The following is a 26,197-nucleotide window of genomic DNA, read 5'->3' on the forward strand; positions in this document are numbered from 1 at the left end:
ATTGAAGGTAAGTCTTAGGAAAACAGATCCATTCACTACACAAAGCATAGCCTGGCAAAGAAGGAAGGGCCATGTAATATCACGAGTAGGATCTCACCAGCTAACCGTTTTATTCTCCACTCAGAAATATGATGAATCACATTTGTAAGAAGCTCAGTAGACTAGAATTCATTTTCATAGACCACTAATGCCTTTTAATTAACCAAACTTTAATTGACATTTGGAAACTGTAAAGGGGATCACTGCATGAGTAAACTGCACCTGGCTATGTTTAAATGTAAAATGACTGAGTCAGAGATCCATGTATGCATGTATTAATTATTATTATTATGGTATTAACATCTATCAGTCTCTCTAGCAGTCTAAGGATCCACGGGGAATATTTTAGAAAGGATGAATAAGGGACTGGTGAAAGAGAGGAGAAAAGAGAAAGAAGGAAGCAATAGTAACCTTTTTTTAAAAAAAAAGCTTCACCTGCCTGCCAGAGAACAGTAAACAGGGTTTTCAAAAGCTGCTGCCAAGTTAAAAAGAAACGGGACAGAGTAGACATAGTAATTTTCATGTCAGCCATTTGCTGCTGATCAACACAACTCTGTTTCTCTGCAGTATGAGATGTTCTATTGAGTGAAGCAGCAGTGATTACAGACAGATGGGGCCAGCGTGCTCAAACCAGGACTCACTGGGAGCCGTGCTGTTTGCTAACTTCTCCACATGATCTGCGATATCAAACACCTTCGTCTTTATCTGCCAGCCCTCAGAAGTCCTGCTCTAGTTCACTTCTGGCTAAAGCCAGCCTTACTTACAGAATATTCTCAAGTAGGGTACAAGCTGCCCAATGATCCTCCCTGGACAGGCAACTCAGGATTCAAACATCTGGAACAGTGTGGTAAATAAAAAGCAAAGGAAAAAGCTGCTTATGACAAGAGGAAATAGGATTTGGGCCGGACAACTAATGGTGCTGTTTAAGACAAATGTATTGTGTTTTTATTTTAATAATTCAGGGTGACATCATGGGAAATGGTACATAAGTAAATAGTAGAAGTCTGAGTAGAAGTCTGAGTAAGTAGCAGGACAAAACATTCCCACTCAAGACAATTAAACATATTTGAAAAATCCTACTCATATTATTAAAAAGCAAGCTCCAAAGTACCTTAAAATGAGAACTGACAGTAAGAAAAGTAAATGCGCAAGAAAAATAACTAGCCATTTATTCAAATATTTCATACATACAACCACATATAAGCAAGTCTAGATATGTTTAAAAGTCCTTTTTGGGCAAGTGACCGAGCACTAAGCGCCAGTCAGAACTCTTTCAAATTGACCTACGTGCTCTTTTCTGTTTTTTTCCAGCCCTTCTTCCTGCTTCAGAAAACAGAAAGGCCCAGAAAAAACGTGTGAAAAAAATTGAACAATGTTTTTTAAACTTGAGAAAAAGCTCAATTTTATTGAAGTACAATTCTCATTTTGCTCAGGCTGTTTCTTCCTGTTGCTAGTGATAAAGAGATAGAGGTGAAATAAACACTGAACAAATGTTGAATAATAATTATTTTCCATACACCTACACATAACTTTTATCACCAAGTAGTTACTCATAACTGTTAATCAAGGAAATGAAATGGTGTAATCTAGGACAAATCTTCTTCTAAGAAGAGAGGCTTATTCTCAGATTTCCAGGGCTTGCCCATTGTTTAGATTTGTATAATTAATATTAACATTCTTTTCATGACCCGCCTGTGGTCTGTTGTTTCAGTTCTCTGGTCTTCCACACTATTTACAGACATAGCTTTAGGCAGGCAGATGCTATGCAGCTCAAGCCATACATTTTTAATTTACTGATGGCAGCATTTCTTTAGGTGACATGCAGTAGACTTTTTTTTTTCTGTCTCTCTCTTACATTAATTAGTTTCTGTTTGCAAGGTGCTTTGGAGTTGTAGCATTGACCTTCCAGTTTGCCTGTTCTTTAACTTCATGTTGTCTTCAGTAGACACAGAAAATTGGTAGGAACGACAAATTGTGAATCTACCATTCTTATTTTCACATTTTGTTTGACTTCCCCGTTTTCCAGACATTTAAAAATAACTGTATCTTTCTCATGTCAAAGGCATGTTGTATAAACTGTTAAACTGCTGTTCTGTGAGCAGAGTCTTCAAAAAACCGTCTCCGGGTAAACAGCCGCAAACAGCTAACAGCTCTTTCCCTTTCCTTTCTCCTTGGTGTAACACAGTCATAAACCCTCGCGGGGATAATTTAAAAGCTATGGCTGCTTAGTTTTGCATAGATCAGACATGCTACTGGAGCCAGAATGAGTCTAATATGCAATGAAACTTCAGGCCAAAATTTAGACCTCAATTGAAAGACCTCCGGATTCGTGCAAGAGCACAGTGTTGTGCGTTTTTGTGGCCATCACAACTGCATTCAGGCCTGTCACAACACAAGCCATATCTGCCTGCCAGAAATAAAATTCTTGCAGAAGTGGGACGTTTCAGTTTGACCACTGATGCGCCACCGTGCTTCACAGCTAGCGTGTTTTCTGTGGACTGCATGTGAATTTTAGCAAAAATTATTTACACATAGTCAAATACCTCAATACTTTAGGAAATACTTTGTATCAGATGATTTCTAAAGGAATTCATCTTACATCGAGCAGTGCGGGAGGTGAGACAGAAAACTATGATGAGTGGACACTGGGAGTAAATGGGTAAAACAGAAGAGGTTATTGGTGAGGGAAGCAAAGGTCCTTCTCGTCTCTGAAACACAGAAGGTAACTTGAAGGTAACTGAAGCGTCTTTGGAGAAACGTCTCTGAGTAAAGTTGATAAGCTGAAATTGCGTAGCATCCTTGCCAAGCTATTCTGTAGAGGTATTTGAAAAGATGAAGTTAACCAAGAGCCAGAAAACTAGTGGAAACCAAGGTCATGGCAAATACTGAGGCAAAATAATTAGTTTGAAGAAAATCTCAAGTGGTTGTTTTGCAAGGTTGTTACACGTAGACTATGACTATGTGGGATAGGCTGGAGAAGAATAAAATAGAACATTGATATTGTAGAGGGAATAAAGGAGATAAATCAAATACTTGTGGAGGAAAACTGAGTTTATCCATGGGATGCTGGAGGAAGCTTCCTGCTATCTGGATTCACAGAGACATCTTGGAGGGAAATGGAAGAGCTGTGGTTGGAATGTTGTTTTGGAGCACGAAAAGCTGGTGTGATGGCTGTGGAGATGTCCTGCAATGATTTCAAGTACCATATATTTTCTGTGTTTATTAAGATGATTAGATAAGTGTGTTCACTTGAATTCACAGAATTTCTCAACAAGCCTACCAAAGAAGGAAGTGATGCTTTGAATTCATCACATTTCAGGCATAAACTGCAACCAATACACAGCTTTGGACGTTTTGGCTCAGTCTCTTTCTGGCTTATGGCACTAGTTTGCACCAGAGAGGCAGAGTTCATCTGAAGTGGTGGCGTTATATGTGCTCTGGGGCAGCGCATGGTGATGATCTTCGTATAGGATAAGATATATGTGACACTTTCTGCAAGTTAGACATGTCCAGAAACCTAGGAACTGTGTTCACCGCAAATGCTCCTAGGTTTGATGTGGGGACGTCTAGCAGCTTAGTGGTGTGGGTCCTCTGGTGGGCTTCTGTCCCATTTTGGCCGACTCATTATATGCTCAACCCTACTGGAAGGTGCTAAGGAGGCACTGGCTACTTCTGAGCTGGCACCATGGAATCTCTAGCTCCCAGCCATTCTCACAGCCTGCCTGCAGCACAGGCTTGTAATTTTGACCTTACGTAAATCTTATGTAAAGATAAGGGCTGCACTTAAATCAGTCCTTCAATAGCTGCCAGAAATGTCAAGTGTGGCAGTGAAGTACTCTGTCTTGGGAGAATGAAGCAGAAAGCGAGAGGCAGGAGAAGAATGGGTTCCACAGGCTGGCAGTGTTGGAGGAAGTACAAATCTGTCCTGGAGGCCTGGGGAAAACTGGGTGATAAAGTCCTGAAAGATGACTTCGACCTGGAAGAGAGATGAAGAGCAATCAGACTTGCTGGAGGGGAAGGGAAGCTTAGTCTCCAATCTGGTCAGTTCTCTGAAGTAGAGAGAAAGATAAAAGGACTAGGGAAACACGAGTTGTCAATTATAGATTGAATTTAGAAGGTTTGGCAAAGCCAGATTAGTGGGAGGAAATAGGATTTTTACACTGTACTGCGACAACACCAATTGGTGACCAACATTAAGAATAATCCTTTTGTTCATTCTTTTGTTTACAACTTAAAAATACCTATATCTTAGCCACGTCTACTGTGAATTTTCTTCCTAACTTTGCTTTAACCAGGACAAACTCTAGCATAGTTTTCCACCAGGACCTTAGTCCTGACCACAAGGGAATCTGAAGTTTTACAAAATTTTTGCAGTTTTTACCATTGAATTTTCCTGAATTTGTCTCCTCATCTGTATCTGACTGGCAAAGCCTACTTCATAAAACATGGTATTAAAATTTAATAAGCCTTTCTAATTAGCATTTGTTTTGTGCAGTCAAAGTCCCGAGAAGCAAATCAGAGAGCTTATATCTCCTGTAACACTGTAACACAATTTTGCAGAAGTATAGGCTTCCATTTCCTGATCCAGCGATTACATCAAACAAAGAGAAATTGTTTATATCGCCACTCAGATTGTTCAGCTGAAAGCCATTTATCAAACATAGCACATAATCAAACATTAGTAAAACGAGCTTATAACTCTCCCACTAACACTGTAACTTTAGAAAACAATTGTTTGCCTGGTTGGATGCCAGGTTACAGCACACTACAATTAGTCTTGCAACACAGGGTAGGCACAGGGGGAAATATAGAATAACCCATTGACAAAGACAAATCATTTTTAGGACAGGTGCTGACTGAAGTCTGCATGATCTGTTCTGTATAGGTTAAGGTGGGTATTAGGAATGTTCATATTAAATATACTGTAAAACAGCTACGAGAAGTAAAAACTACTTATCGGAAGCAGCAGCATTCCCCCACTGAAAAACTGAGTTTGTTTTGCTGGAAAGAAAAAGTCTTATAGGTTAATGTTGTTCATTGTCTTGAAAGAGCCTTTTTGCAAATACTGTCTTTATAAGTAAAGTAATCCCAGCACCTTTCCTCTCGTATAGGGAGTCTTGTTGCTCTCAAATGACTTGATAAGGTAAGAGGAGGGTAATAGATGAACAGGCTGTTTGATGAGCAGCATCTGAGCAATTTTTAACTTTCTTTACTCTCCTCTTTCCCAGTCAGTTCGTTTCAGAGCTGACATTACAGAGGAAAGAACAAGGCTGGATTGTGCTGTGGCCCTGCCGCTGAAGGCTGAGAAGCAATCAAGCTCTCAGTGAAGATGAAGGTCAATATCAGAAAAATCAAGTGTGCTTCCCCCGTGGTTTGAGGCCACTTTGCTCACCTGACAAGGAAATGCTGTATTGGGTAAAATGAGAAAACTGAGAAACTCCCATGGAACTTTCCCCAAGTGTGCTCAAGAAATTGTGAACCAAGAGCTAGAAAATCACACTACGAAGTTCATTTCCAGTCAACCTTCTTAGTGACAAATATTTTCCCTTTATGTAGTGTATTCTAGGAAATACTGCAGTTTCATTCACTGTATATAGTGAACACCTTGTGAATGGCAGAGCATTCTCTCCATCATGTTTGCTTCACAGGGCTGAATCTTGGTTATCGATTTACTGGCTAAAAAACTCCAAATGTATCTGTATCATTAGCCAAGCTAACTGATTTAAAGTAATCATCCTAGAATAATGCTTTCTGTAGCTTATAATGATTGATATACTCAAAGAAACTAAAGCAATGGAACAATGCCCAAATCCTGATTTTAGATGCTACTTAATCGAGGAAACACTTGGCTCCAGAGTCATATTTTGTAGGTGAGGTCATAATAAGGATGAAAGATAGTATATCAGGTTTCAACTCTCTGTTTTGGTGTAAGATCCCACAGCACACTTTGCAAATGAAGTGGGAAGTTATTATGTGCCTTGCTGAAACTTGGTTTGGGTATTTCCTCACTGCTACCTTAAAATTGCACTGGGAATTTCCTGCTGTAAATGGCCAAGAACTGAATCTGTCTGTCCTAAAACATAATTGCATATTATCTTTGCATGGTCATTGTGTTGGCTGATGAATATTTTCTGAAATCAGGTTCTCTGGCTAGTGCTGTTAAGAAAACTGCACTGTCCTGAATTATGTGTTGGATTTTTCTGATATGGATGGACTCATAAAGATTTCATTTTTACTGGTGGTGGAAGTTTCAAAATTATTGGCAGTCCAAAGTTCATGCAGGCCAACTGTACAAGGACTACCCATGGGACGATTTGTTTGGCTCTAATATTTTATTGCTATTTGCCTTGTGCTTCCTAGCATTGTATTTTTCTTGGTGTCCTTACAGGGCTAATGAGAGGGGAAGAAGGTGCTAGCAAGTAGATTCACAGCGATCTCTGCAACATTGAAGGTTTTTTTAAATAATTAAGCAAGAGATATCCGTGATTTGGTTCCTATGACCATCACTGGATTATCTGAGAAAGAATTCTTAACTGCATTTAAGGACAGTGTAATGGCGTTTTCTCAATTAACACTGTAATTATTTTTCACTCATAAGAAACATTTCAGGCAGTTACATTAATAGATACATAAACAGTATTTGATTGAGAGTGTATCATTTGAAGGTTTTTCACAACACATCAGGATTATGTTTGAAGGCTTTGCAAGGAAATTGAAAAAGAAAACCCACTTTTTGGCAATTTTGCAATATCTGTTGTTTCCAGGACAATATTTTGTCCATTATTACTCCTTGCTGTAATAATTTCTTCCATTACTGTCCATGAACAGATACAACTGGCTGCTCCAAAAAAAGGGGTATGAGAGATAATACCTTGCTGAGATACGGTTTGACCCTCTAAATGCTTACATTTTATCATCTATAAAATACATTACTGTGCTGACTGTGCAGATAAGATAGGGATCAAAAATACCCTACCGTATTTCCTTTGGAAAGAAAAAAGAAAGACGAGAGGTACTAACGTGATGAAGACTGTAAGGTATAGAAGATAGAAACACTCAACTCGTGTAAGCAGCTCAGCTGTTACCTGTCTTAACCTACGCCCCATATGCCAGGCTACCACAAGTAGCTTCAGCGATGTTACAGGACAGTCTGGGTGCAACTTGTCTGGTTTCAGGTCCCTTCTGCTGAATACAGGAGTAGTTCAAGGAGTAGTTCAAGGTGCCGCACGATGCAAGAAGAGATTGTTGGACGCTCCTTTTTCAAACAACTTCTATTGCCTCTTGTAAACTCCCGAGGACAAAACTGTTTTCGGTAGCTCTTGCTTTTTCCACTTCAGACTTTGTGGGCAGCATCCTTGTGCAACAAAGGAACGCTTCTCCTTTCTTATAAACATAAGTAACAGTGCCAAGTGTCTTCCCAGAGACTCTCTTTTTCTCTGGGAAGAATTTCTTGGAGGCGTTGAATGGAGAGAGAGAAGTAAAGAGCGAGCAAGCAAAAGAAAGAAACAACCATAGAAATACGGAGCAAGTAAGAAAAAGAAAGAAACAACCATAGAAATAAGGAGCGAGCAAGCAAAGGAGAGGAACAAACATTATATCACCGTGTTGTTTCTTCCTGGGAGAATTGCAGACTCGTTTAGAATTACTCACAGGATTATCTTTTGCTTCTGATTTTCACAGGTTTAATTTATTCCTATCATATACAGGATGGCATGAATAAATTAATAAGATAACAGTGATAGACCTTCCAAAGCTTGATAAATAAAATCCAATTAGGCACAGACAGATATGGATCTTCTTGCTGCTAGTCTGAACGCCGTACTAAAGGTTGCCCTGGCTGACTTCCACAGCATCGCTTTGCCTTGTTGAAGAGGAGCTGCTTTTTTCCCCCGGAGGCAGTGCCACACCTGCAGCAGGTGCTTGACTTTGGAAAGTCTACACTTTCCAAAGAGGCATCAGGGTTCTGGCAGAGACCGCAAACCCTAGGGAGATAACCCGTTCTCTTACCTGAGCTCGGGTCACCGGAGAGCAGGCTGCAGCCTGCTTGTATGGGTGTGTGCTGGATGGACGGTAACAAGGACATTGGGAGGTGAGCCCAGTTGTAGTCTTTGGACCTTCTGAACCTGCCGATAGCTGGAGCACTACAAAGAGCAGGGAGAGGCAAGGTTGTGCCCTGCACTCCTTTTCCGTGGTATTGCAAGTATTTTTTCTGCTTTGAAATGAAAACACTTTGACAGAAGAGATGTGGGAAAGCTTGCAGTGGCAGAAGAAAGGGTATGATGTTATATTGTATTTAGGGAGGAACAGAAAGGCTCACAGCACCCACATACATGGTGGTAGAGGATGGAGAACCCTCCTTTTGTTTTTGTTTTTTTTTTTTAGTATTTAGTCAAGTGATTTTAGGATGAAAGGAACAGTATAAATATCACATGCAATATTATTATTACTTTTGTTATTTTCACTGACATCCCCAAAACTGATATACGGCCTGAAAAGTACAAATGAATTGCAGACTTATATAAATATACCATACCAGCATCCTAGGTATGATATCCATTTTATGCTGCAGTTGTTGAACAATTCTGAGGATGCCTACCTTAGGAGATAAAATTGTGCTATTTTACAATCGGCAGTATGTGGTGGGTGTGTAGATAAGAGAGACAGCTGCCCAGAGGTTAGAAGATCAAAGAATTCCGGTTCTTGCTGGATCACAGCCCTTCTCAGTAACTATGACCAGCTCCTCAGAGCTCAAACCGAAATGGGAAAAAATGAGATGTTTCATGCCCTGTGTTGGGCCACTCAATCAGGTGGAGGAGCCTGCAGTCCTATACAGCTTTTGGAAATGAATGTATTCCTGGGGCTGCTGTTTGTGGGGGAGGCGAGTGACAGAATACAAGCGCACAAAAGTGACACAGGTATTTGTGCTATTTTAAAAGCTGAGAGAAAGAGTGACCTGACTGCTTTCTTGGGGGAAGCAAAACTAGTATCTATATTTGGGAGCGTCCCAGACTCTCTGGCTGCCTTATTTAGGAGTGCAGCTCTTGATGCCCTCACTTGTAAATTGGCATCGATAGACCTTCCCAGCTTGCTGATGGTTATAAGGATGGTAGCTGGTGATATCATTTCACTGTCCCAACAACATGGCGTCACAGACTCCAAGTCCTACAGTTATAGAATCATAGAGTCATAGGATGGTTCAGGTTAGAAGGGACCTTAAAGATCATCTAGTTCCAACCCCCTGCCCTGGGCAGGGACACCTCCCAGTAGACCAGGCTGCTCAAAGCCCCATCCAGCCTGGCCTTGAACACCTCCAGGGATGGGGCATCCACAGCTTCTCTGGGCAACCTGTTCCAGTGCCTCACCACCCCCACAGTAAAGAATTTCTTCCTGATATCCAATCTAAATCTACCCTCCTTCAGTTTGAAAAGGTTCCTGCAATTACCAAAACTGGATAAGAAAAAATGTAGTGTTTTCGAAGTGATGTATTTAAGAGAAGGTCAGTACATGCTTTGACTTGAGTATATGACTTGCACTATCGCAAGTCTTTATTCTACTGAGCTCTACTAAAGTGCACAGTTTTCTGAATTTAATAAAATTCAGGTTCTGAATGTTCCCAAATATTGATATAGTGCCAGGTCCTTGAAGACAATGCAAACGGGACTGCAGCCTTAACGTAATAAAGCTCTTAAGAGAGTGCTTAAATTTAAATTTAAGTGCGCAATGTGCTTTGCTGTGTGAGAGCCCATGGAGGGTTGAAATTGCAAACAGTGAATTGGAAGGGAATGTGATTTCATACCGAGAGCGCACGCCACAGCCAGGGACCACTTGCAGTTCCTCTCGTACGCATAAACAGAGCTTACCTGCCGAAGAAAAACATGTTACTTCGGTCGATGAGGTCTGTTTGTTGGAATAGGTCTTTCAGCCAGCGAATCAATTCTTTCTGAAAAATGCCGTTAAACCTTTAATTTGCAGGAGGCAACCAGCAATGACGGACAGAAGGGACTGGTTCACAACTGCATTAGCGTTGTACTAGGTTGTTGTGATGGCAAATATTATGGTTTTCACCAGAACACAGACCTTCAATTTCCAGCCATCTTGTTCAAAGGCTGTTACACATTTTCATCGAAACAGCGACATGATGAAAAGTATGTTTTTCATTAAAAGCTATACATTTTGGAAAACATTTATGTTCTGATGAAATGTCATGTAGAAAAAAAGGGAAACATTTTGGTGATAACTTTTTACTTTAAAATAAGCTTTTCAGGAAGAATACATTACTTTTAGTGAAAGCATTTTAAAAACTCAAAAGCTAGTAAAAGCTTTTCAGTCTTGCAAAAATGAAATGTTTGAGTTGATTATTTTTTCTACAGAATTTCTTCAACAAGAAAGTGGTAGCCGCTTTCTTCCCTTCTGGTTCTGAGTGGAAAATAAAAACAAAAAGTCCAAACCAGATTGTGGTCAGAAAATCAGCATTAGACCGTTAATTCTTCTTGCCAGTCAGTTATTGATAACTAGTTCAAGCTGTAAGGTATGCAATACCAATTATGAAGTGAGCAGCTTAATTTAAAACTTGTAGATATGCAAGCATACATAAATATATATATATGCCCATATAGGCATGCATAAATATATATATATACACACACTAACTTTCTCTTGCTCAACATTTTCTTTATCTCACGGGTGTTGCATTTACTCACTGAAGCGTCTCTGGCGCAGGGTTTATAATGTGCTCTAGATTCCTGCCTCTGCCGACTTAGTGGACAGCAGATACTTCTTCCAGTCTGATAGTATCTAATTACAAAGCCAAGGGGTGCATATTTCAGCAGCACACTCCGAGATGTTGAAAGATGATATTCTGAGACAGAGAAGGGCATATCAGCCATTGATTTAGGTCACAGAAGCAATTCACTGCCGCATGAATAACGTTAGCTGAATGTTATATCCAAACACAGTAAAAACCTTTAAAAATCTTGTATGTGATAAAGGATGGCATTAACATTTCAGCTTTTGCCAAAAGTATTATACCAGCCCATTAATCTTAGCAGAAAAATATTCTGCTTTTGCTAGAATACAGTTGCTCATATAAAGCGTACAGTGCAAAGAATAGAGTGGATTTGGTGGTTGTTTTTTTTTTTTTTTGCATTTGTTACTTTGCACTTTAAAAGAACCAATTGTAAATTTGTGGGTGACGCCACTATTGAAATAAATTATATATGAATATGAATATAAATAGCTATTCTTCTCACACCAATGAGGCTAAAACACATGTTTATGCCTTCTATCCAGAGAAAGGATTAAAAAAAATAATAATCCCATGAGTACTTTTGTAGTGTTGCTGTTATGGTTTTCATTTGCAACCAAACAAAAATTAGGTTAACACCATGAATATTCCTCTTAACTGCTGGGCTTGTCCATTCGCTCTCATGCAGACACAGTCATATACAAAGGTTTTCAGGTAGCGAATGCTACCACTTGTTTTAGGAATAATTGCTGTATGCCCCAAGGTCCATCCATGGTCCTTACACCACAAGTAGAAATGCACTGGCTTGGACCACTCCCTCTGCTCTGAATTTCGCCGGCCCTTAGCTGTGCTGCAAAAAAACCCACGGGAAGAGTTTTGTTCCAAAGATAAAGAGCCACTCAAAGTCAGCAAGGCAGACATAAAGATGTCATAAAAGGTACTGAGGAAAATCTAGAGCCTTGGGAAAGCAATTCATGAAAAATATGCTGAAGAAATAATCTAGTATTTTTATTCGATAATTCATTGTAGAAATTGCCCTTACAAATAGGAGTGTGAGTGACACCTGCTCGGGCTGGGGGGACTGGTCAGGGCCAGGGTAGCTGTGGGACCAGTAGAGAAACACGGACGCTTTCTGCTGCTGCTGCTTCAGCTGCAGCTGGATCCAGAAGCTGGGGGTAAGATACAGGGGGGAAGGTCTCAACCCAGAGACGTCCGTGGGAGTTTTATGGCATACACATTTAACTGGCTTTCAGAAACACCATGGAAACACCTGACGGTTATACAATGTTTTCAGAGCTACTGAGAAGTCTGTTATTATTGTCATTGCAGCTGCTCTACAGAAAAGGTAAACTCTCAAACACGTATTTTAAGACTACGATTCCCAAACATTTCGTATTTCCACAAATCCAGTAATATAAAAAGTTTTTTTATTAAAAATACCCCAAAATATTGAAACAATTTGGAGATTCACATATTCTGTAAATACATTTGTTGTTGTACATTTACACTGGCTGCCAGGATTTCTTTTAAAAAAGATTCAGGATGTCATATTCCAGTGACCTTCTGTCTGTTTTATCATTTACTTTGTTTTGTTTCACTGTCTGTCTCTTTTTTTTGTCATATTTTTTGTGTTTTTATTTCTACATTTAGTTTGTACTACTCTTCCCTTGTCAGTACCCTGACATTTTGTGTTTTGGTTTGTTATCTATTTTTGGTTATTTCTGGCTTTTCAGCCCTTTTTTCGGTTCCCTGCATCCCTCCATTTTGTTGCTCATCTGTTTGCTCTATTAAGCCCTCTCTTTTTCATCAGCAATTTCCTCCTCTGTTCTGTGGTGCCTCTTGATGCTAAGCTTACGTATTCAGCCTCACGGGATGACATCCCTCCCGCTGTTTGCAGAAGACTTGCTCAGTTAATGATTACATTTAGTTGCAACCATGTCAGATGGATGATGGTGGGATGGCAGAGCGAGAGGTACACCAAAGTGTAAATAACTCCTCATTTGTGAAAGCCCTGATCCACCTGGTAGAGAAGTCTGGGAAAGGGCTTGAGTCAGGTGCAAAAGAAGAAAGAGCTTTTGGTTTTCTCCTGTTCAGCCATGAACAGGATTGAACTGGTGCAACAACTGCTTTTTCCCTCTAGATTGAGAAAAAAAGGGCAGCTGTTCTCCAGTCACAGGGAGTGGCGTCTGGGCCATGAAGTGACGCGGGTAATGCCTGGTCCTGCCTATTTGAAGCTCCTAAGCAAAATGCAAGCTCTTCAGGCTGATGCAGTAAGACAGATACTGCCTTTGGACCCTTTGGGAGACGATAGCACTGTGCTGTTAAACTAAAACCTGTAAATGATGTAGAAGATCATTACTAAAGCAAATTTATTTTCCTCTGAAACTTAAGTCCTTTCCTTGGCAGTCGTTCTACATAGACACCTTCTTTGAAGCACACTCCTGGCCCATGTGCACGGGGTTTTCTGAATCTGACAGAAAAGTTGCCACCTCAGGCCAGATGGTTTCCATGAGCTTCAGGTATCAATGAGAATCCCGCCTACAGAAGGTGAGAGAAAGTGGTCAATGTAAGTTGCTCCACATCTTTCGGTTTGTCCTTCTGACCAGCTTCCACAGCCCAAGTAGTTTTGTCATGCCCATTAACCAGAGAATTACCTTCTCTTTATCTTCAGGTAAAATTTTATGTGCATTTACCACATTAGGAAAAGATAAAGGAATAAACATAGAAGTGATTCTGCGTACACACCTTCCACTTGATATCTTTCCAGATCACTTTACAACTTTCCATTTTTCCTAAACATAGGAGACGATTGTAATTTGAAGTTTGTTATGCAAAATTGTAAAAGTTCATTTTCTAAAATGTCTTCCTATTCATTTGTTTACATTACTTGTCATTTATTATGTTTTTGCCACGGTTCCAACCCAGGAAGGAAAAGCATAATGTTCAAACATCATTCAGCTGATTTACTTCAAGAGTGTATTCTAGTCACTAAATATTGCAGGCTGTAGTCATCGAACTAGGTAACAAAATAGGAATTAGCATAGATTGTCAATAAAAAAACTCCATGTAAATCCCTCTAACTGTCTTGACTCCTATTTTTAATTACCAGTGTGGTTCAAGACAGGTGACAGGAAGGATTTTCCCTGGTATGACAAAGTCCTGCCAAGGACAAGTCCTGTGTGTTTGTAGCAGAGAAAACGAGTTGTTTGCTAAAATTTCCCTACAGAATGATTTAGTCAATACCCTTCATACTTCTGTGCAGGGCAAACAAGGGTATTTCTTCACTACCACATTAGGAAAAAATAAAGGAATAAACGTAAAAGTAACTCTGCATACACACCTTCCACTTGATATCTTTCCAGATCACTTTACAACTTTCCACTTTTCCGTCTCTTCAGCTGCTTATTTGTATGCTGCAGGGACACCACAGTCCTGATGCTTCGCTAGATAATGACTGTCTGTGTCTGTGCTGCCAGCCACCGATGTCTGGGAACAAACAGCAGTGAAGATTAGAGCTATGAAGGAACAAGAATTTCCATCCTGTTGAATAGTTTCCCTCTTCAAAACGTATTTTCACTACGAAGAGGAGAAAACAATGAGTATGTGAAATTAGCTTTTGAAGGAATATTTTAAGAACTCCTTTTGGTTACTTCTGAAAAGGATGAACTACTCTTCCTTCCAGCAACCCGTGCATGGGCAGTGTTTATGTAGAGTACTTCTCTTACAAGCAGAAGACGAGCTAATCCTCTCCCTTGGAATGTGTGAAAATACGCTGGAGAAAAGTCAATGCTGCAGCGACGGTATAACAGATTTTCAACCTAGAAAACAGACTGGAGAAAAGTCTCCCACTTTTTACAACATCTGCTCCTAAAATTGAATTTCTGACGTCCGCTCAAAGAGAAGTAAATACTGACCTATCACAACAGGCTTCCTCCCCAGAACAGGAGACAGACAATTGATAAATTGCAAATGCCTGCAATTACACTTCCAATGTTCTCTAAGTGATCTGTAAAACACAAGGGCTTTTCCTGAGACCTCTTCACCATCCGTTGAACCTTGTAAACACCTTTTTGAGCAGAATATTGTTTTCACAATGACTATTTTTCACATTTACATAGTAAGATAAATCATGACTTCGTTATTTGGCAAAACCTGCAATGGCATCTACCCAACTTTACAACCTTTTCTTTATTACATGACATAGTTCAACAGTTATCTATTTGCCCAATAGGTTAATTTTCCGTAGATTTCTACAGTGTGTTACATGTATCTTTGCCTATTATTTTCTAACTTCTCGTTTTACTCCTGGAATACTGCTGAAGTGATTAAATATCATTTGCTGGACATAATGGAAAATTCAAAAAGCTTGGAAATGCTTTACCACCTTCTAAAACAGCTAGGATTTTACCTGTTTATCTGAACATAATGTCTTTGTTTAAAGCAATGATTCTCGGGCTTTTTGAAAATGTACCACTCTCTTGGACAAACTAGTCTGTGTAATATTTACCCTCCCTGATTGTTTTCATCCCAGAAAGAAAAGATGCGGCGTAAACTTTTACTTATGAAGAAGTGGGATAAAAAGTAAAATCTGCATTGTAGTATGAAACTTACCAAAGCCAAGGGAACTGCCTCCACTAGCTGCAGTGGGCTTTGAATGGGACACTGAATACGCACAAGACAAACTTTTTTATTGTTGGTTGGATGTTAGAGTAGTTTGACGTAGATCCACACTAAAAAGTAGGGATACATCTGTCCCCTCTGCAGTCGTAAACTAGTTTAGCTTGGAGAGACCTACAGTATTGTAAGTTAGCACTGGCTCATGGACTTGATGGAATTTAGTTTAGGCTCTTGTCCTTGCTGAAAGGAGGCTGCCAACAGCACTAGCCAGAACTAAACTTGCCAGAACTAGCAAGTTTAGGCTTAGTCCGGGTACTACCAGATGGTGTTTGTGCAAAAGCGAGTCACTGTTATAACAGAATCAGACATCTCTCAAAACGGCGGGGTCAGGGGAGTCCTACCTTCACGTTACTATTGCCACTCTGAAGAATTTGTGCTTGAATAGATGAGAGGGGATTAACTCTCAGCACTGTGTTTTCCTCCTTGGGGAAGGAGGGGTGACCCTGTGTACAGGACAACAGCAAGAGGGTGATGACTTATTCACTTTTGGAAGTCTACCAGGATCTAAAATATATCTGTTTCTTGAAAGTGTTGGGGTTGATTCACCATCTCCAAAGCTTTCTGAGAAAAGTAGAGTTGCACCTTACTTAGATAAACAGCTTAAATTGCCTTAAGCTGATGATTGCAAGAACTTAAGTCCTCCCTTTCATCTCTACATTTGAAAAAAGTACAATGTTGGAGTGTGTTTTCAAGATGCATATTTTTGCTTGAAAATGTCTTAAATGAAATTGCTCAACACTTGGAAGCCATTAACACTTTATTTAATGTAATTGAAACTTATTTTTTTCCTCCCCAGGTATCAACAGTGCCAGAATTTGGCCGCATAATAATTTATACTACCAGCCTTCGTGTGGTGAGAACCACTTTTGAAAGATGCGAACTGGTTAGAAAGATCTTTCAAAATCACAGGGTTAAATTTGAAGAAAAAAATATTGCTCTGAACAGCGATTATGGAAAAGAACTGGATGAAAGATGCAGGAGGGTCTGTGAAGTTCCCTCGCTCCCTGTTGTGTTTATCGATGGCCATTATCTTGGGGTAAGTAAAGCCCAAGCCTATGTTTTATTCTGCGGTCTGAAAGAACAGATGAAAATCTTGATGAATGGGAAGGAGGGTTTTTAGCAAATTGTTTGCAATGCTGGAATGATGGGAACAATCAAAGCCAGAGAACCCTTTGTGGTATGTGCAGTGCAGATCCTCACTGATAGGTTTGATCTGAAGATGCAAAAGATAACCAGGGAGAGACTATGAAGAGGGGAATAAGATGCAGTAATACATTCTAAGCTATCTTGTGTTTCTTAAAAAATAGCTTATCTTTGTAGTAGAAACCATGAAAATCTAGAGAAATGGATTTTTTTTCCTCATGGGAACCTGTGTGTATGATTGACCCACGAAGATGACCACCCATAACATAAACCTGTCATTTAGTAATATCTGTGTTGAATATGAAACTAACAGCTTGGGGTGTCAGACCTTAAACACGTGTTGAATTTCACATGATGTAGTCTGTAGTGGGCATCTGTGATCAACTGAACATTGGTTTAGGTACAGGTTTGGTTAATACTTAATTTTAGAAAATCCTAGCAGTAAAAGGGAGAGAAAACCAGCCCAACTCTGCCTTGTTGCAAGACATAAATTCCAAATGGAAAACTACAATCCAAATTTGTACTCTGGTACTCTGGGTCTAAAAGACTGTTGATATTTGAAATCACCTTTTCATTAAGGCCAGCCTGTACTTTCGAAATCTATTTATTGGAAACTGAAAAAAATCAGAGTTTGAAAGAAAGAGAATCAGGAAAGCGGCACAAATAAAACAGCTTGAGAGCTCAGAGAAGGTATTTGTCTCGAGCAGTAAAGAACTAGCAATTAGCAGGAACAGCGAGACTGTGATTTGTGAAGGCAAACTATATTTAAACACAGCGAGGTTATTGTGTTTGTATCGCTTAACACTTTCATTTTCAAAAAAGATTTAAGTAACGAAATGCGATGTAATCAAGCCTCAGGTCATAATGGATATTGGGCATGTATAAACGCTCAAATACCCTTTCTCCCCATCCCATTCCTCGCTCTTGGAGTGGTTCCCCAAGCACTCTAACAAATGCATTTGCTGGCCCAGGGCTCGCCAGACCGCTGCAGCCACTGCAGAACCGCCTGTGTGCAGAATATCAGCAGACAGGGGATTTTGCCTCCTAGTAGAGAATGCTGTTATCCAAAACCTGAGCTGGAGAGTTCTCCAGACAGCCAGGAACAGCAGTTCTTCATTCAAAAGCAGCTCAAAATTCAACAGGATTCAGACTTCCGTTGGCTTAATTATCATCTTAAAAATAAAAGTAGTGAGGTATGACCAAGTCCAAGAAAATCTCCGTCCATGTGTGATCAATTTCTCAAAAGAATTAAGTTAAAATGCTGAAATGGATTGAATAAATTATTTGCTCAGCTCTGGGTAAAGCCTGCTTCCAGTCGTGTTGGTGTGATGGATGGGCCACTAATTCATTACCGTCTTTTTTTTTTTTTGACAAGATCTTGTCTTTTAACAGAGGAGCAATAGCGTAACAAACAATACAATCTCATTAAAACCATTTAAGTATTGCATGAGATATTTTGGAGAGGTATAGGAAGGAAGGCAAGTGAATTAAGAAGGTAGGTGTCTGCGGGAGAGACAAATCTAGCCGTCCAACTACCTGCTGACAGGTGCTCAGCAGGTTTTAACTCCTGTAGGTAAAAAAATGAAGAAAGAATTTGGTGTTCTGGTCTACAGACATTTATTACAGCACAGCAACTCCATTCATATTGTTTAACACAAGAAAAAAAAAAGAAGAAAGTATTCATCTGCAAAACAACTCCAAAATCAGACTTGGGGGGTGTTTTCTTTCTTTTTTTTTCTTTTTTTGATTAAATTGATGAGGCACACTGTGGTTAAATGGAGCAGACTTTAGCTCCGGGAGAGGATTATGAATTTATTCTACATAACAGCAATATTATTTGTGGAGAATCTGCTTTGTGGGCAGGGAATGGTCCAGGAGATGCCTGCTCTGCTCACAGGGAGCATCACGGCCAGCCAGGACGGTGGCAACCCCTTGCTCTGCCAATATGGGTCCCCCCAAACCTGTGCTCACAGAGCAGAAACCTCCTCTGTGAGCACAGGTTGCGGGGGGGTCCCATATTGGCAGAAGCCAGGTTTCTGCCCTCCGCTGATCTCTACTGATTATCACCACACTGGGCGGCACTGCTGCTTTGGATCTATTGCTACGGCATCGCTCTTTAATGTGCTTTAGCTGAGGTGAACCAGGATGGGAAAACCAAGTTGGATGTGAGCAGAACGAACCCAGGCAGCCCCCGGGGTGGTGGGAAGGGAGAGCCCCAGGGTCAACCTGTCACTGCCCCCTGGTAAGGGATGTTCGTCCATGCACTGCGCTCGGTAAACGTGGCAAACCCCCATTATTTTATGGCAGTTTTAATTTCTCTGTCTTAACACGGCTTCATAAGAGAGGTTGGCGTTCATTCGTTCAGGAAGAGAAATGAGGGGGGAGCACCTTGCGTATCAAGAAGGTCTGGCAAGGAAGTAGTGACCCCCCAGCTACGTCAGTGCCCGGTGGATGTGGCACCTTAAGAAGACAATGCATCCGTGACACCAAAGGCAGTAAGTTGGCTGGAGCCTATGCTGAGCTTGTGTTTCATTAAAATGTAATTTAGAACTAATTACAGAATTTGGTCTCATTGGTAACAGTGGACATTTCTATAAAGCCTTTTAGGATAATTATCTTCTGATATGTAAATGCAACACAGGAATCCAGAAGCCTGGCGTGTCAGTAAATTAATCATGCAATATTTTTTTCTATCTCTTTTTCTGTCTCTCTTTTTTTTTTTTTTTTTAAATTTTTGAATATTTATTTCCTGGCAAATCCCTCCCCGAAGGACATTACATATAACAATACAAAGGAGAATCTACATTGAGCCAGGCACCTTTCAATGAGTCATAAGGAGACAAAAAACCCCAATCCCTAATTAAAATATGAACAGTTTTGAAAGGGGACAAGATTATTTTTAATGAGATAGGTGTAACAAAAGCACCGGAACACAACCTATGTGCATCTAACAGAGTATACGGTACCCCAGCCGTTCAGAAGCAGGGACAAGGCTGTTGGAGCACTGCAGGCTGCGCAGATAAATCTTCACGGCGCTGTGGAATTCATCATCGCCCGCGCAGGGGGAATGAAACACACCCCTGCCTTGGGCAGAAGCACTAGAAAAATCATATTTAGCCCCTGCCAAGCAAAGTCCTGCATGCTGCAGTACAGCAGGTTTTTTAATCTTTTTTTTTTTTTCCAGGATTGAATCATTGTATTTCTTGACACACGCTGTCTAATTATCAGTCTTTCAGGAAATTGCAGGTTCTTGCTGCAGCCTGCTCTTCACCAGCTGATCTCATCCCTCCTTTTCACCTGAGCCTGTCTCCATCTGAAATGGAATTATGCCATCTGCTGGGACACCAAAGCAGAATAAAAAATGACTTCCAAAACCCAGAAAGCAACACAGAAAAATAAAAAAATAAAAAAAATGGAGCATTCATTTACTCTTTTACTAAGGCACCCAGGACTGTTAGAGGTTGATGTTAGGTAAAGACCCACTCTGCTGGAAAGGGATGCACATAAAAAGAAGGCAAATAGAGTCATCTTTAGTGAAGATGTTTGCTCACTGCATAATTGTTTTAAAATACATTTATTTTATTTTTCACTTTAAATGTGTGACTGAATTCAGTATTCACCTGCCATATAAACCCACTTGAATCTTTTTCAAATATGTGAATTCATTAATTTTTTTTTCATGAAGAAACTATTTCCTATTAAATTTCCCCAGGTGTAATGAATCCACAAGCTTTACAGTAAATTATTTTATTTGACTCATTGGTTACGATTATTTCCTAAGAATGATGAGGCTACTTTTGTAATTGAGTTTTAGAAAATATCTGTGTGACATGTTTTTGTTATTCAAGTAGTAACTGCTCCCTTTTTGCTGCTTTCCAGTGGCCGTACGTAATTGGTAGCTCTCAATTGCCTCTATGGTTTGTTGAACATGTTCTCCTGGCGTTCACTTGGTGGGGTGGATGTGGGTGGCTCAGTGGCAGTGAAACTATGGTGTAATCATTGCATTGAGTCAACTAGCATTTTCCCACTTGCTTCCTCCGTTTTGCATTTTAACATTTCAGGAGCATTTAATTAATCTGATAGCTCTTTACATATCAATCTTTCAGTTCTTTGCATATCAAATCCAGCGTTTGTGGTGCTGGTACTATATACTGTGGTGTCAGTTTTCTCGGTTTGTGGGCAGGTTTCCAGGCATTTAATCACGCTCCATGCACGTCTGCCGCCAAGGGCCACCTCGCAGTGAGAGATGGAGAGTCGTAGGCTGAAGAACGTGTGAGCTTTGGGCAAAGACAGCGATATATAGGGCCTGTGTCCTCCCTAAGACACGGCAAAAAACCACGGCAGGTCCAGTAAGGGTAAGGCGTGTGGTTGCATTCTGCCACCTTAGCAAGAGGCCTCGCCTGTAAACTTTGCAAAAGTTTATTTTTAAGGAGCTAATTTGTCTGCGCAGCAAATGTGTCCGCAGGAGATGTGTTGCAGCGCCATGCTGATTTTTTCTCTGTGTGTAAGGAAGTGTGAGGAAGAGAGGCTGCTTCCCAAAATCAGCAGGAATTCCAGTCCAGCTTGATGCAGAGCCATATATCTATGTGTACTCCTTGATGAAGAATTGCATCATGAAAATGGTAATGGGCTACATCCAAGATAAGTGAGCAACAGGCTGCTTTAGCGACAGGACAGATTTAATGAACCTTGGATTTGTCCTAGTTCTGCAATTAGTGGGACTGTACCTGAAATATGATGCTAATTTCTGGACATTCTCAAGAGAAAATCGGGAAAATATTTTGAAGAATAAAAAATGGTCTTGAAAACCTGTTGAGTGATTTAGCCAAGTCCGTGGCGTTTCCTTGCCAAAAGAAGGGCAAAGGCCTGACCGCAGCCCCTGGGCTCCCCCACCATGGTCAAGAGCTCCTGAGGTTAGTAGATAAAGGGTTCACAGGCCGGTGCTTTGAAATTTAACTGGTTAACAAAACTGAAAACTCACTTCTCCCTGCTGCCTCTCTAAATGTTATGGCCGCTGTCACTCATGCTCCTTCTGTCAGTCTCAGGAAGGACAGGCTCTGTAACGTTTCGCATCCCTGTGTGGGTAAGTGTGGACTGAGTACAATCAAGGAAGAAAAAGAAAAGCATCACTTTCTGGCCAGAAAGCAGCTAGTGGACTTATTTGACAGCAGCTTTAATTACTCTATTAATTACAGACTCTGTGTGTTAAGATTCGCAGATCCAAAGGGAAGGTTAACCTCTGCATAGTATCTTTTATTCAAATTTCACTTGAGGCAGCTGCTAATCAGAAAAGACATGCTGAAACACCTAAGAACGTCAACAGCCATTCAGACGTTTAGTTTTTAATTCTAAAACCATAGTAATGAGCCTTTCCACTTTGCAAGTAACACAGGTGGCCGAGGGAATGTCAGGTGAAATATAAATCCTGTAAAATACGAATCTATAATGGGAAACCTGTCAGACTTTTAATTACACTGCTTCAAAAGCCAGCAGGCATTGTCCCACAGCTTCGCTGTGACAGGGAGCAGAAGTCACAGGAGTGTTTTTGCCAACTATTGCCACTGGCAGAAGATCCTTCCCTAAACGAGGGCAAATCAGGGCTTGTCCGGCTCAGGGAATTTGCAGTGCTGCAATTACATCAATAAAGCTACAAATCCTTAAAGCCTCACCTTGGCAAACCCTCGCTTGGTGGTGCCAGTCGCTCCTGCTGCCCCTCCTCTCTGAAAGCAGAGCAAGATTCGAGGCCAAGCGTGAGAGGGGCTGACAGTAGGGTGCTGCACCTGGGGAGGAATAACCCCCCGCACCAGGACAGGTCGGGGGCTGAGCTGCTGCAGAGCAGCTCAGCTGAAAGAGACCTGGGAGTCCTGGTGGACAACAGGATGACCGTGAGCCAGCAATGGGCCCTCGTGGCCAAAAAGGCCAATGGCATCCTGGGGTGCATCAAGAAGAGTTTGGCCAGCAGGTCGAGGGAGGTCATCCTCCCCCTCTACTCTGCCTTGGTGAGGCTGCGTCTGGAGTACTGAGTCCAGTTCTGGGCTCCCCAGTTCAAGGACAGGGAGCTGCTGGAGAGGGTGCAGCAGAGAGCTATCAAGATGATTAGGGGACTGGAACACCTCTCTCACGAAGAAAGGCTGAGGGATTTGGGTCTCTTCAGTCTGGAAAAAAGACGGCTGAGGGGGGACCTTATCAATGCTTATAAATACTTAAAGGGTGGGTGTCAGGAGGATGGGGCCAGGCCCTTTTCAGTGCTGCCTGGGGACAGGACAAGAGGTAATGGGCACAAACTTGAACATAGGAAGTTCCACCTAAACATGAGGAGGAACTTCTTTACTTTGAGGGTGGCAGAGCCCTGGCACAGGCTGCCCAGAGAGGTGGTGGAGTCTCCTTCTCTGGAGACATTCAAAACCCGCCTGGACGCGTTCCTGTGCAACCTGCTCTAGGTGACCCTGCTCTGGCAGGGGGGTTGGACTAGATGATCCCCAGAGGTCCCTTCCAACCCTGTGATTCTGTGATTCTGTGACGGGCTGCTAAAAGCTGCTCTGCTGGGGACACAAATGCCTATGTCGAAGCTGGTACGCTCTGTGCCCATGATCTATAACAGATTTCAATAGCAGCCACAACTAATTACCTTTTAGATACTTCTTTTAAAAAAAAAATAAAAATCTCTTTGAAAGTGTAGCACTGTAATAGTAGCGTTCACTGCAAAAGTGGCACTCACATCCTCTAAAATATTAATATTTTGCTTTTTAACTCAAATGAAAATCATCAAACAGAGTCAAAAATGCTTCTTTTTTTGTACAAAGCCAGGCCAAACAGACTTTCTACTGGGAATCTAACCTTAGTAGGGTCTCATACAAAATCCTTTGCAATGTTTTAATGGCCCTTAGTTGGCTTTCGGGCTGCGCACTTGTAGCTGCTGCAGTCTCCAGAAGGCACAGTGAATGGTTGGACACTAATATCTACTTTAGTGACCCACATGTGTTCCCTGTGCTCCCCGGCAGCCTTTCCTGTACCTCCCAGTAACAGGGAGAGTGGTGCTGGTGGGGACCTGGAGCTGAGAGCGCCTTTGGCTGACTCTGGGCAGCCCAAAGTGACGGTATATCCAAGCCTTGTAGCAGCATCCCACCACACCTCAGCTGTGTACCAACATCCCACATCACCTCAGCCGTGTACCAGCATCCCACCGCACCTCAGCTGTGTGCCAACATCCCACAATACCTCAGCCGTGTACCAGCATCCCACCGCACCTCAGCCCTGTGCCAGTGTCCCGCCACACCTCAGCTGTGTACCAGCGTCCCATCACACCTTGTCCATGTGCCAGCATCCCACCACACCTCAGCTGGGTACTGGCATCCCACTGCACCTCAGCCCTGTGCCAGCATCCTGCCACACCTCAGCTGTGTGCCAAAAGCAAACCCCAAAATGAAATTTAACAGTCTGGACATGCAGGGAATAGCAAACTGGGGCAGTGTGATGGCATGAACCCACCACCTGGTCTAGATATGGCCAATAGCCCTTAGTAGCAGGTAAGGGCTGTGCAGTTCCCTCTGTCTGTGCCTCAGTTTCCTCACATTTTGTTGGTTTCTTGTGATTCACAGGTTAAAAGTGTCTGTGAGTGTTTGGTATTATTTAGTATTCAGTGAATTTGGTTACATAAGTGAAGTGTAAGCATTCAAATGTCGCCCTCTAATTAGAAGAAAAGGGAAAAAAAAGTTTTACATCATCCTTGACACTTTAATTTTGTTTGCAATAATCTCTTAACATTTACTTTCAGGAGTAAAAAAGGAAAACCACTTCAGTACTGCCTCGGTTCAGATCACAGAACCCCTCAGAGGCCTAATGTACTCAGACTAAATTATTATTATTCATTGTTGTGTCTGACTTTAATGTTGTTGCAGTATTTTCATTACCCTTTTTCTCCTTGTGTTATCCATTAGGCATATTGTGTCTTAATTCAATGCTCAACTGCCAGAATATTTGAAACACAATTTCCTCCTCTCATTTTGCTACATTCTCCGATGTGTTGTATATTTGTATAATTGTAATTTTTGACACAGTAACTAGACATATTTTTTATTCTGTCAAGAAGCATACCCTGTAAAATAAAGGGAACACAATCAGAATTTCCAAGCTGTGTCACCTTTTACAAAAAGGCAATGCGATACGACACCTGGTAACGAACTTCAGGCACTGCTATCAGAGCTGTGATTAGATTCTTCTCTCCTTCTAGCTTTCCTAAGGTTGACCTAATTACAAAATACTTAATGAGAGCCAAATTTGTCCTCAGCCTGTTTAAATTTTCAAGGCCAAATCTTCTAATCATCTCTGTTTTTTCATGCTAAACTGGCTGACCCTTTTCTTCTTCTTCTTCTTACTAATAGGGTGCTGAGAAAATTTTACTAATGAATGAATCTGGGGAACTGCAGGATCTCTTAACCAAAATTGAGGTAATTGTATTTCTGCAAATAAAAATAAGGAATGTACATTGAATATTTGTAACTGAGTAGATTTTCTGTTTTTTTTTTTTCACCAGTTCCTTTTCTTTTGATATAAACTGATGATCTCCAATGCTTTTTTTTTGTTTTTCTCTCCAAATGAATGATACCGGAGTATCCCAGCCCATTAACTTCGAGAAAATGTGAATGGCGATAACATCAAACCAAAATGTCCATCTTCACTTTCTCTTGATTTTGCCACGGCAGGAAAAACAAGTCATTTTCCCTTTCCCATAACTTTTGACATGATCTTTGGTATTTGAGCTTCACCATGCCCTGAGGGAGTCAGGCATCTGGTGTGGATGCTGAGCGGCTTCTCTGTGTGCTGCAGTGAACGCGCTGGGAACCTGCACGTCTGCGTTCTGGTTAGACCTGAAGCTGGACATCTATAAAATCTGGGCAAAGGCTGGAAGTTTCCAATTACACCAATTTGCACAAATTCACAATTTTCTAATTACAGGTTATCATGCCTTTCTCCAGCTCTCAGTTTGCCTCGTCCATTGAAGTTCTGTGGGGCAAGTTTGCCATTTATCGCGAACAGTTGATGCAGGCTCCCTAAGGACACGTGGGGTGTGGGATCTTGCTGTAAGCCAAGATCTCTACTGGTCATCGCTTTTCTGCTGGTCTTGTGCTGGTGGCTGCTCAAAGCATTTTCTTTTTTCCTTTGGATAGCCTGCAACAAAGAACATTTTGGGGAGACCTGTGTCATAGTGTCTGGGCTATATGGGTAGCTGTGTCATTAGAAAAAGAATGTATTGCTATTAATTATCTTGTTATTTTGAAATCACCCCTAACCAAATTAAGATAACACCTAAGCTTCAGAAGTATGTAACATCAACATTAAAAATAGATAATGAAGGTATGATATTTGTAAAAGACACTGATGAAAGAGAAAAAGAAGGCTACATCTAGTTGATTTAACCCCAAGGTTTTTCTTTCCCTGCATTTAGCCAAACTACAGCATATGCTTTCCTAATGTGCTCTCAGGAACTCTTTGTATACCATACGTCTTTGAGTTTATCACAAAACGAGTATCTCTTTTATGAAGCATGTTTGTTTCTCACAGCCAGTCTCCTTCTTGAACTCCTCCAAAAGTTCC

At 41.1% G+C, this 26,197-nt stretch overlaps 1 protein-coding gene across 1 annotated transcript in view; it reads left to right on the forward strand.

The window, feature by feature from the left end:
- GRXCR1 (glutaredoxin and cysteine rich domain containing 1) overlaps window positions 1-26,197 on the forward strand; it is a 41,972-nt gene that overhangs the window by 13,492 nt on the left and 2,283 nt on the right. Inside the window, exons 3-4 of the mRNA XM_063337115.1 lie at window positions 16,257-16,496; window positions 24,985-25,050. Of these exons, the coding sequence (XP_063193185.1) occupies window positions 16,257-16,496; window positions 24,985-25,050 (306 nt within the window). The remainder of the gene's footprint in view (window positions 1-16,256; window positions 16,497-24,984; window positions 25,051-26,197) is intronic.

Source organism: Chroicocephalus ridibundus, chromosome 5 (assembly GCF_963924245.1).
Source record: "Chroicocephalus ridibundus chromosome 5, bChrRid1.1, whole genome shotgun sequence".
NCBI classification, from domain to species: domain Eukaryota; kingdom Metazoa; phylum Chordata; class Aves; order Charadriiformes; family Laridae; genus Chroicocephalus; species Chroicocephalus ridibundus.